Source organism: Pseudopodoces humilis, chromosome 11 (genome assembly GCF_049639895.1).
Source record: "Pseudopodoces humilis isolate 2021_Gansu_Grassland_sample_001 chromosome 11, ASM4963989v1, whole genome shotgun sequence".
In the NCBI taxonomy this organism is placed as follows: domain Eukaryota; kingdom Metazoa; phylum Chordata; class Aves; order Passeriformes; family Paridae; genus Pseudopodoces; species Pseudopodoces humilis.
In genome coordinates, this window is record NC_142210.1 from 8,809,277 (window position 1) to 8,821,905 (window position 12,629).

The window sequence follows — 12,629 nt, forward strand, 5'->3', positions numbered from 1 at the left end:
AATAGGATGAGTATAAGCCAATATTCCTCCCCTTGTGTTCCTCCTCACTCCCATATCTTGCTTTCTGTATCCAACACAAACACAATTGTTTGCACCTTCACTTTTGCCTTATACCAACCCTAAACTGGTCACTGACAACTGACTCTGTACCAAGAGGTCTTTTTTTTAATTTGGAAATTCTGGGGTTTTTTTTTAATATGGAAACTATGGAAAGTCAAAAAAATTCCCTTTTACTGGGAAATTGCTGGGACATTTTGATTCTTGGTTCTATTAAGTGCCACTTGAACTTGAAGCAAAAGGATTGGTCAGGAAATCAGAAACTAAAAGGTTAACTTCTGATTTCCTACAAATACATGCTACAGCCAGGCATAAAGAAGTGCCAGAAAAGGATGTGGATGGGAAATAAAGAAGAATTTGCTGCAGTTCCTCCTCACTCAGCTCCTTGTTCTGACTGAAAACATTGCAGACACATCCTGACTCAAGGAACAAAACCTTTTTTGAAAATATTTCCAAGAAATACAGTTGTCTTTTGAATGCATTTTACAAAAAAACAATGTTTAGCCACCAATTCAGATTCTTTCTGCAGGCTCATGTAACTTAAAATTGCCTTTGAGTTCTCTTAAAAAGGAAAAAATTGGCAAGCACTTAGCACGTACAAAAGCTTTTGGCAGCTTAAAAATACTGTGTAAAGAAACTTCTCAGTGGTAGCTGGTACAAACTTTTATGTCAACTCATCTCAAACATTTCATCTGGGCAGGTCTGTTTTGGTGCATTGTTCAAGAATTTGCTTTTTTTTATACAGTAAAATGTTTCAGAATTACATTTTATTACCTGATACTTACAGTTTCATTTAGATTCAGAAAGGACAGGCTAAAACATATTGGTATAATTCCAGGCTTGGATTCACTTTTATCTTTTATATCAAAAGCAGAATCAAGGATGTGCTAGTAAACATTTCTATTATTTCCAAATAGTTCTTCAGTTCAAATTGTGTTTATGGGTATCCTGTATACTTCCATATATTCTACTAAAATATTTTACATTTACAGATGAGTTTGAGGAATGAGCATGCTGTCTGTCAGAGCTGCTTGGTCAGAGGGTTTGTGAACAAAAGCAGGTGACAGATGCACAAACACTCCAGTCACGAGTCCTTCCCCAAGTGACATCTTTGCTGCACTGTCAGCACAAACAAAATCAGGTGCTACAAGGGGCAAATAAATGGTCATCATGAAGAATCAGATGCATCATGAACAATAAAATGTATTGTGTATCTGAAATACTGGAAAGTGCAAAGCAACAGTGATTTTTTCCTGCTGGACACACCATATTCAAGGTTGGGATTGCTTTCCCTTTATCTTTGACACATGTGATGCTCACATTCATCTGGACGATGTCCTAGGGAACACATGTGCCGCTCCTGGGAGCAGACAGCAAAAAAGGGGCTTGGTTTCTTTCCTATCAGCCCAGCTAAAAGATAAAAGGAGAGCCCACTGCAAGGTTGAAGGCCAAAGGAACCGGACATTCCTGGCAACAAACGAGCCATTAGCTAACTGCTTAGATCACTGCTCCTCCTTAAGGGCTATGCCCTTGCTTAAAACCAAAGAGCTGACAGTGGTCAATAGCTGGAGGAACTCGAGCACTGCAAAAAGCCAACCAGAGTCACAGTCAGAATGAGCAAAGTCAGGCTCAAGCACCACTGGGCAGGTGGAGAGACCAAACAGGCAGCTGGATGCATTTTCTGGGGAGCTCTAAGGAGATGAGAAAAGTCTCCTTGAGCTCATGGGAGAATGGATTAAAGACAGGGAAAGGGCTAAGGCACTGAAAAGAAAGAAGTACATCAGCTGTGTGAGCACTTTTTATTCTTTAACTTCAAGGCATAAAAGAGAAGGATCCAAAAATGAGAAAGAATAGGACTAATTCCAAGAGCAGTTTCAAGACCTTCTCTGTAATCTCATTAAGATCAGATCTTCTGTAGTGATGCCTGCAATGAATGGTTGCACATAATTTACTAATGGCAGGAACATCTCAGACAATGGGGGAGCATCTGGTTCCAGGAACATACATTTCAGTAATTAATCTCTTTACTGCTAAGGCTTATACTCTGCACAAGCTAATTTTAGCACATAAGTCACAACCTGTGGAAAACATCAAGGTAATAACACCAAACCCTTACTTGAAATGCCAAAGAAAGTCATGAGTGATTGGTGGCATGATGTTCAACTCAGCATCCTTGTTTCAGAGCCAGCCACTGACTGATCCAACAAAGCCACACACATTTCCCACTCTAAGTTCATTATTTCTATTTTTGGGGAGAGAAACATGCAAGCAGCACAGAATTAAACTTCTGATCTGGTTTACTGCTTTAAGTCAAAACTTATTCTGCTGGATTTGCACACATTTAACTGAGAATTAATTTGGCCAACTCATCTTCATGCAAGTATCAATACTAATGAAAAGAAAATGAGCACAGCAGTTGACAGATGAGAAGTGAGGAAAAACAAACACTAAAGGCATGAAGTATTCAATTCAACTGGCTCCATACAATGTACTCAGAGTGATCCCTGAGGCAGGAAAGTCCAACAAACATCACAATGGCTATTTTTCATCAAAAACCACACACAGAGAAACTATTATTTTTTAAGCTAACCACAAATTGGCAATAATTATTAACAGACAGCAATTGTAAAGTAAGATATTGAACACAGCTTCTTTCTGTTTAGGAAGAAAATAACACTTTGCTCTGAAGAGGCACCACATTAACAGGATAATAAAAGTACATTTTTATAGAATGTATTTATTACAGAGTCTAAAAGAAGAGAAATAATTGAGCCCCAGAACAATGAAGTAATCAGTTTCTGTCTGACTGGAAATGTGTGCACACATGTACAGGTACCACACCTTGGCATAGGAGATCATGGCCCGTGGTCAGTGTCTTGAGATGATGTCAAACCCTTGCCACTCAAAACATCCTGAAGTATTCATGTGACTCGCTTTTTGATGCTGAATCCTAATCCTTTCACTATTGTGGTATTTCTTACTCCAATCACTAAGCCGGAAGCTTTAATTATTCAAGACAGTGATTTGAGAGCTGAAAGACTCGTATTTCCTCAACAGTCCACTTTCCTTCATCTTCCTTAGCTCCAAACACTCTGAAGGTAACAAACCTGTTCCTATATTCCTGAACAACATTACTGCAGGAAACAAGAGTTCAGTCAAGTACTTCAGCAGGTAATTTAATTTGTTTTACTCATAAAAGTAGAGCGGCCAGTACTACCTGACAGCCTTAAAACAGGCTGAAATACTCTTTAGACCTAGAAATTAAATCCCATGTTTTGCCTTTACAAACTTCTCTTTGGTCAAGGGAACATCAAAACCATTTTCCTGTCTTTGTCCAGCTCCTGTTCACTACAGGAGATACTGCAAGCTGGAACTGGTCTGTATTCACCCCCACAATGACAGCAGTCATCTGATAGTCATGATGCCTTTCATCAAAAGCCTGTATGATTCAGGAAATGTAATCTAGAAGTCAGAATATCTTGAGAGGTTTTTTGAAATCAGGTGGGAATCCCCCTGAGATGCACAGAAAAAACAAGAACAAAGCTACCCACACAAGGTTTTGCAGCACACAGTTGATCACACTAAATTTTGTGCTGCAGGTGCACTCACAGTATCTACTCATCCATTCAACTTTCTGCCACAGCTGATGGTGGAATGGTTGAGCAGCTGCTATGAAAAGAAGTGACTCCTGTTACAACATGATCTTGCTTTGCTGCCCAAAGGTTACTAGAGAGGTTACAAAGCAACAGAGACTTTCCACATACACCAAAACCAATTAGTTCTGATGGATGGAAGAGTATGAAGCAGGGAGACAAAGAATCAGAGATATATCTCTGTCTCTCAAGAGAAAGGAAACTTCACATAATGCTTTTGTCTGAAATGTGCTAAACTGCATTCTGGCTCATTTAATCTAGATTTGGAACAAGTGTATTAAGATTGGTGCTGTTCTGGAAAAAAATCATGGAAGTGAGAAATATCAGGAACAGCTTTGTTGCACTCCATTCAGATTTCCAGTCCACACAGAGGAGGGGAATGGAGTGTATTTATAGTGAAGTCAAAGCAGAAGACAGTTTTACACTTTGGGAAGGAGGAAATGGAAGAAGGGCAAGGGAGGAGAACTTAATATTAGTGAGGAAGAGGCACACTGAAGTAAAACCAAAGCTTTTGAAAATAACAAGGTGGGAGGCAAAAAGCAGCATTAGAATATGATATATCAACAGAGCAACGGTGGGTAGCCCTCTAAAATCAAATATCTGACCAAAATTTAACAGCAGAGTGCCTATTTAATTTCAAATGAGAAGAAATGGCATTACCCATTTGGCTTCTCTCTCTTCACTTAACTCTTCCTCTCTTACACACTGTCTTTGCCTTGACAGCTCTCCCTCCCAGCAGCTTTTACTTTGGCAGTACTTTTTGTTGGCCAGCATTCTCTGAAGGCCCTGATGTCTTTATGGCTCCCTTCTGCACTCAGCATACCTCTTACAGGGCACAGCTGTTTCCAAGCTAAATCAATATCCCCATATTTGTGGCCAAAGGCCTGAAATGGACTCTGGACTCAGCTATATGCATTTAAATCCAGTTCAGTGCTACTCAGAGGATTCTGCATTAACAACAGAGGGAAAAATAAAGCCCAGCCCGGCTTTCGGGGCTGCAGCCAACAGTGAGTTAAGACCAGTGAGGGCTGGCACTAATATCACTTTCTGAAAGCATGAGCTTAATATACTGTTCCTTTGTGCTCTTCTGGAACCAGCTGCAGCTCCCCCTGATTCAGCCAGAGAGACCCAGTCTGCCAGAGCCTGGGCCAAGGACAGGGAGCGCACGTTCAGATTCAAGTGCTGCTGCCACTGCTGCCACCAGCCCTGCTGCCACTGCTGCCACCAGCCCTGCTGCCACTGCTGCCACCAGCCCTGCTGCCACTGTCCCTGCTCTGCCCATCGCAGGTTGGTGCTCCAGCTGCGGGTCCCTGCGGGAACGCTCTCACCGGTAAGGCAGTGCAAACACCTGCGTTGTGCTGGGAGCGTGAATGGAGCATCCCAGGGGGATTTCTGCACTCCTCTGGCTCCACAGACTGCCTCCTGTGAGCTACGGGCAGTGACAGTGCTGCTAGACTCCAAGTGGGATGTGATTCTGTGAATCCTGCCTAATGGAGATGGGCTCCCTGTACCAGAGCATGGGAGCACCTGCTCCTCAGCCAAGACACTGCAGCAGGTTGTATCAGTCATCACTTAATTTCTGTAGCTATTAACTAGCAACCTAACCCACTCCCACACCCTAGTCAGTACAGTGCCAGCAGCAGCTGCACATCCCAGTACCAAAACCTCACTGGGGGAAGTAAAAGACCAAATTATTTGAACAAAGTCTTGAGTCTGGAACTCCTTGTGCAGCCCAAGACATGCATAAAAAACCCAGAGAGCTACTCTGAAATTATACCTAAAGGCTGCTGGTTCCAAATACACACATATGTGTTTTATATTTCTGTCCAGCACTACACTATTGACAGCATGAAAGAAAATACCTCTACTAAATTCTGTGTGAAATGCATTTCAAATCAAGTCTCCAGAACTTCAATTACTGTGGTTATTTTAGGTGGTTCATCCAGTATCTAGCACTTAGCATTTAAATCTATGTTAGCATCTTAATTATTATTAATTTTATCTTTTTGTTATAATTCATTCAAGTATTTAATATTGTGATAAACACAGGAGAGGCCCAAACAAATGCAAAATCTGTGCTCATGGCTGACTTGCTGTATGAGCACATCACACCATGTACAGAGCTTCAGGTTACTACAACCACAGCTCATCCAGTTCCAAAATCCCAGACTAGACAGATCATTGGGATCTTCTTCCTGACTCTCCTACCTTCCTCTGTATGATAATCCAAAGACCAAAGTGATGAAGGGAAATATGGCAAGCTTGCATTTGCTAAAGCCCATGATAACTGGAGCCAAGCAGAACTGCAGAGCATCATAGCCAAAACTGTGACAAGTGAAGCATGTGTGTGCATAGCTCTGTCTGTGTATGTGCCTGTGACACAGCACTGTGCCTGCAGATGGTCAAAGCCTGAAAAACCTGACTTGTTTTTTTCCTGCTTCTCTTGTGCAGGTTTGTTTCTCTCTTTGTATTCTTGGCTTTAATCAAGTTTCTCTGCCTTTCTGTAGGTCAGTTTTCTGCTCTCTCAAGTAGTATTTTGAACACACATCCTAAATTGGGGTTTCTGTCAAATGCATAAATCACCTTCCCAAAGCATTCCCAAGGACCGAGACTTACAGAGACTTATTGTGCCTCTTTAATATATATCTTACTCTTTCAGGTAGGCATTGCTTACTGCTCTCCTTTTTCCCTAGAAAAAAGAGAAAAAATTCCTCATATATAGGAGAATGTTTTCATCACTTTATTGCTTTGAGCCCACACTCTTCATAAGCTGTCACAAAAAATTTGGTTAACACATTCATAATAATTACATTTCACACACTGTCATACTATACACATTGCTGCAACACTAATAAGAAGTGAAAGCAATATAAAAAAATTGCTCAGAGTACCAAAGTCAGATGGAGAAGCTCAGTGGCAAAAGGCCACTTTTAACACCAGCTTTTCTTGAACCATATGCATACACTACATGGTACTGCAACCCTGAAGAATGAAAACTGACCCACATTTTCTCCCCTCTGTATAAAATAAACTCTACCTGTTCAGACAGAGCCACAGCTGCTGTCTGAACAGGTAAACACCAAAACAAACCCCACATCTTTCCAAGGGACACTGCTCCTGGTGCCCAGGGGAAGGGCTGGCAGGCACTCACAGGTCTGAGGGGCACTGGGCACAGCACACAAAGAAGCTGCAAAGGTAACAAGAACAGTGGCCAAAATGACTCTGAAGCAGAACTAAATTTTGTGCATCACTCACTACTTCTCCTCTTTACACTGTAATGTTATTCATTTATTCAAACATGGGCCTGTTTCTGTTCCTGCTGAGGTCAAGTGCTGAAGTGGAAGTTAAGGTCAAATAAAGCTCCATATGCTTATCGTTTCTTAAAAATGCATTACACATTGAAGCTTCTGACTTAAGCTAAGAAGTCATGAAATTTTTGAGGGTTTTTTTTTTTTTTTTATTTTGTTCACTTCAAGTTCTGGGTAATCTTGCTTTGCAAAGACAATCCCTCTTCCAAGACACTGCAGGAAAGGAACACCCTTCTGTTCCCAGGGTTGAGCCTCCAAAAGGCACTGCAATTCCCCCCTATTTGAGTATACACAGACACATTCCCACATTCAAAACCAGCAAGTCATGAGTCAGAGATCCAGCAGTTCCTAGAGCTGCCATCCATTGATAGCACTTATATTGTACAGACCTTCAGGACAGAAATGCATACAAATGAGATGAGTGGACTAAATTATTTCAACAAAAAGTAGAAAATGAGTAGAGACCATATAACAAAACTTAAGGAACACAGTTCTGGTCAATTCTAGATGATGGAAAATTCTCAAAGCCATGCTTCTGTTCTCTCTACTGCTTTTAGAAGAGTAAAAATACATTTACAAACTAAGTGGCCTGAGAAGCAGCTTGGGCAGCATTAATGAAGTGAATATTGCCGTGTTCAAGCTAATAAGTCAGCTCAAGCTACACTATTTTATTCAAAATGCAAAACAATTTTTACACTTTTATGTCGTTTATTACCAAGGGCAGGAAAGCTGGGAATGGTGGAAAGTAGGATCATATCCTCAAATACGCTTTGCTCTTATCACACAAATCTCAGCTGCCACAGTTTGTAATAAATTGCATGAAAAATCCCAAAGAATGACCCACTAGATAAAGCTCAACTTCAAGTCACAAGTTCCAAATGCAAACCATCATCTTGAATGTAAGTGCCCCCCTTAAAACCCCAAACAGCTCTACATAACCCATGTACTTCATTTTCTTCCCTCAGGCATCTTCCTCTTCTCCTTTTTGTTGTGGAAACAGCACATAGAGCCATTTGCATTCACACTAGAAAGGTTTTTAGTACCTCAAATCTCACCATCTCATAGACTTATTTTGAAAGCCAGTTCTTGCAGACATGCTCTTAAAGGTACAGAAAACAAAGGTCTATTAAATCACTATCACTGAATAAATTGATTCAACCTGTGCACCATATTAGAGGTTGTTTGGACACTTACTTTGCATGTCTCTGCCAAATTCCAGGATTTCATCCAAGAGAAGATGACACACAATAGAAATTGACAGAGAATTTAAAGCTTGCTCTTTTGACATCTCTCCCAGTTCTGTGGATTCAGTCAAGATCTAAAACTAATGATTTATCTGTCTTGCCTAAGGGTAAAACCAGATTTCTAAAGTAATAAACTGAAGAAAAAAAAATTCTCTGAATAAAGACATCAATCCTCACTTTCTGCAAGGACCAGAATGTTAGAAATACCTGCTATAATGCCTAAATACTTCATACAGTGATTAGTAGGTAGCCATTAAGCAATAGCTGGAGGCTGTGCTTGGGACTTCTTCCTTTCTTTTCTCACAGAGCCCGCCCACAGAATCTCCTGTTTGGAGTGCCACTGGCAAAAACAATTTCTAGAAGAATATCCTACCAGGATGTTCCTCCTCAGAGACTAACAAAGGAAAATGGGGCACATCCCTAAGGAAAATGGGGCACATCCCTAGAGCTGTTTACTTACCTGAAGCATTTTAGGGTAGACTGGTGTTCTCTGATTCAGGGTTGTTTTCCCTATCAAGGCAACACCAAGATGTTACTTTTGCTTCACACAAACTTGCAAGAACAAAGAGCAGAGCCTGGTGACTGTTCAAACAGAAGGCTTGTCTCCTGTAATCAATACCAGAGGCTCACACTTTCAGGGCACATATAGGCAGTGGCACACAAGTTACAGAGAGGAAAACCATTTCATCTGAAGGCATGAAGAGACAAAATGCCAGATCTTCAGCTGGCAGGAGCCAAATGATCACACCCAGGCCCATCAGTGTACTTCTGGTATTCTGCATTTTGAGATTTCTTCCTTCTTGGGCTCTCCAATTACTCACTGCCCTCAGACATAAGCACTTGCCATCTCATTTGGATCAGTTTAGCTCCTGGCATCTGCACAATGTGCATAATGGCACTGGGAACCAAACACTCTTTTACTCATCTACATAGTTGCCTCCACTGTATAATCCTCAAGGATCTACAGCAGACCCAGGGGAAAAACTAATTTGTTAGGACTGTAACATATTTTATCATGGCCCAGTAGCCTCCAGCTCTCTTTATCGTGCTGTTCTTTCAAGTAACATGAATTCAGGTGGAAACAGGACCATCCATTCCGCCACAAAGTGCTCTGAAGCACCACTTTTTTCTTAGCTTGCCAGGTCTCCACATCATTCCTAAGCCTAGCTGCAAAGTTTAATGGCAAATTCATTTAGATATTTACATAATTAACTGCTTCAAAACAAAAGTATGGTGATAATACACATCCTGAGAAGAAAGATGTGTCCAAAATCAACCCCTGCTTGGCAGCTTTCTTCCAAAGCACCTGCCTGCACCTACCCCAGCCTCAGGACAGGGCTGGGCCACTCCTCCTCCTCAAGGGGACTGAGAGGGAGAAAGTGATCCCACAAAGCTCCTGGGGAAGGGCAGCCTTCTGGCAGGACAAACACCACTGACATAGAAAACCCAAGCCCCTGTCAGTGCAGCTGGGGGATGTGTTTGAGGGGATCTCAGAGCCCACATGCAGCATCAGGTAACCTGACCAGAACATCTCTCCTTCCACACTGCAGGGTAAAGCCTCACCTCCCAGAGAGCCCAGGGACCTTCGCTCTGGGAGCCCTGATCTGACAGGACTTAGCACACAAAGAAACACAACTCAAGCTGCTGATGAGTATTTCTGGGTTTGGCAAGGCTGGCACAGTGTTTGGTGCCACAACACCAGAGACTACCCTTTTCCTCCAAGGGCTGAAGCAAGTTACACAGATGATCCATACTCGGATGTGCTTCCAGACATTTCTCACTTCATCACGCTTGAAATTACTACCAGAAAGGAGACATTTATTCATTTAAATGCTGTTGAGGTAATTTATTTAACTAAGTGGAAAAAAAGTTTGTTGTATAGATATAGATACTTTTAGAGAAAAAGAAGCTTTACCATCAGATTCACAATGATGAACTCAATTTCCTTCCTCTTTATGACCATGGGACTCCCTCCCTGGATAATAAATACCCTCAGCTGATACATAAAGCACTGCTGAGATTGGGTCCTTGCTACTATCGTTGCCATGACTGCACCACACACCTCTCCATGGGCAGCAATGCTCTATTCAAAACAGCTGCTCAGGACAGCTATTAAATTCTCTACTGCTACCCATTACCACTAAGTCACAGCCCTGTGTGGGATCAGACTATCATGGGAGGCACTTTGAACTTCATCAAATATCTAGCACTTAAATGGTGTAAATGAGTGTCCTGACAAAATGAAACAAATACTATTTTCAGTGTCTTGGTAATATTTTTATCAAGTGAGAGCCACAGAGTAACAAATCATTGCCACCTCAGATGCAAACCACTCCAGGGTTGTGGAAATGCTCACCACATGTGTATTTGGCAAAGAAGAGCAGTAACTAGGCAGTAAGTGTATTCCTCATTCTGAAACAGTGATTTATAACCAGGCACAACCCTGTCACTTATTTCTAATAAACCTATAGTGCTTATTATATTCCCATCACAAAATAAAAATTTAATTCAGGAAGAAAATGACACTCAAAGACTGAGAGCCTTTCAAGCCCTCCTTCATTAAAGAGCAGAGGCAACTCAGTAAACCGGAAAGCAATGATCCAGCAAACATTTCACTGCTGCAAACTGTTTGAAGCAAAGATATATGGCAGTTTATTTGCATATAACTTAATATGAATTCCAACTGCATCCTGGGTGCAAGTAAAGATTTTTGTTTTGTTTGGCTTGGCTTTTGGGTTTGTTTTTGTTTTTATGATGAACAGACTTATCAAACATTTCATAAGCTGTCTGCTGTTTGGAATTCCAAGTCTGAAATAAAACATAACCACACTACCGGCTCCAGTGCTGCCTATCTCACAAACAAAACCCACCAACAATTAAATAACAGAACACTTACTTTACACAGAGATTATGTGCAGCTTACAGCTTCACCTATAAAGTAACATTATAGATAAAGCAAATCTACCAGCAAACTAACTGAACTGACAAACTGCCTGTCAATGCTTTTTCTCTACGAATATATAGTCAAAGGAAAAAAATAATCACATAACATCTGTAGTAATAATTCTGTCACCTCTCTCTTGATTAAAGTATACCATACCATAATGATGAGAGTCCTGGGTCTGCTCATTTCATCATCACTATCCAGCGGCAGAATTTCATGTGACAACTCCTCTCGCCGTCGGCGCCTGCAGATATGTGGACAGTTCCTCTGTACCACAGAACGAAAGGCTTGGAGCAGAACAATGCTGGCAGCACAACCCATATCTGCATCCTGAAGCCTACAAAATAACTTCTATGTTTATGCTATGTTTGAAAAACAGTGGCTCCTTGTCCCTGAAAACAGCCTACAGTGCAGCTGCAGCCAGCTCGCTCTCCAATCGCTTCCTTGAGCTCTGATCATCTGATCACAACCAAATAGCTTGGATGCAGACAGAGGAAAGATTTGATCCTCTGAAACAGAAACACACGCAATATTACGATGCTTTCCTCTCCCTCCCTCCCTCTCTGCTCCTGAATTCGCATGAGAAAATGCGCTCCCTCTCTTGTACAATCATCCGCCTCCTCTGATTCTAGTTTCATGGAACTGAAAGTATTAAAATTCCCAGTTCAAAAGAGCCAGCTGTTCATTAAACACACACAGAGGCATCCACAGCAACTGGCTGGATCAGTTTAAATACCTTTTTTAAAAAGTCGCACGTAGCAAAAAAAGCCAATATCTGGAAAGTTATTAACTCTCATTATCAGCACTGCTGGGTTTAAAACACTTTGCCTCAGGGTTTTTTACCACACACACACAAAAAAAAAACTCACAGAGGGATTTGGGCTACAATGCTTTCACCACTTCTTGCAATTTTCTGAAGCACAGCAAGTTCATTTGAGTTGTAAACGTAACAAGTGGCAAAAAGGCAGAAATCCGTGTGCTTCCTCCAGCTCATGCTAAAACAACCGTGGCTCAAGGTGAAGCAGTAGCTCCAAAACGCCTCTCAACAGTGGGGCTGTTTTGTGTTCCTACACACAACCTTCTGCCTTCACAGAGAAACATCTTTACACCTACACAGGAGCAGGGTCTCGCTCTGAAGCACACAGTGCTGACCGTCCCAGAAGGGCGAGAGGAGAGGGGTGCTGTGTGCTGTCAGTGGGTCCGTGCTGGGAGAAGCTGCTGCTGGCAGCCAGCACGAACAGCTTGCCTCTCTGGCTGCTGCCTGGCCAGTCAGGGATGCTCGGCAATCACATGGCTGACCTGGAAACACAGCAAGCACTAATGGGAGAGTGTGTAAGATAATAGCACAGGAGAGGAAGTTAGCACTAAAAATACCTACAGAAAATGGATTTCTCCTACACATTAGGAAAACTAAGAATTTCCA

General features: G+C 41.7%; 1 protein-coding gene across 7 annotated transcripts in view; it reads right to left on the reverse strand.

Annotated features, from left to right (window-relative positions):
- Positions 1 to 12,629, reverse strand: part of DOCK10 (dedicator of cytokinesis 10) — a 140,453-nt gene that overhangs the window by 109,662 nt on the left and 18,162 nt on the right. For 5 of the 7 annotated variants that reach the window (XM_088060792.1, XM_088060794.1, XM_088060793.1 and 2 more), the window contains exon 1: positions 11,363 to 11,527. The exons of the other annotated variants lie outside the window; for them this stretch is intronic. In XM_088060792.1, the coding sequence (XP_087916918.1) occupies positions 11,363 to 11,527 (165 nt within the window). Of the gene's footprint in view, positions 1 to 11,362; positions 11,528 to 12,629 lie in introns of those variants that run through there. 7 annotated transcript variants of the gene reach the window in all.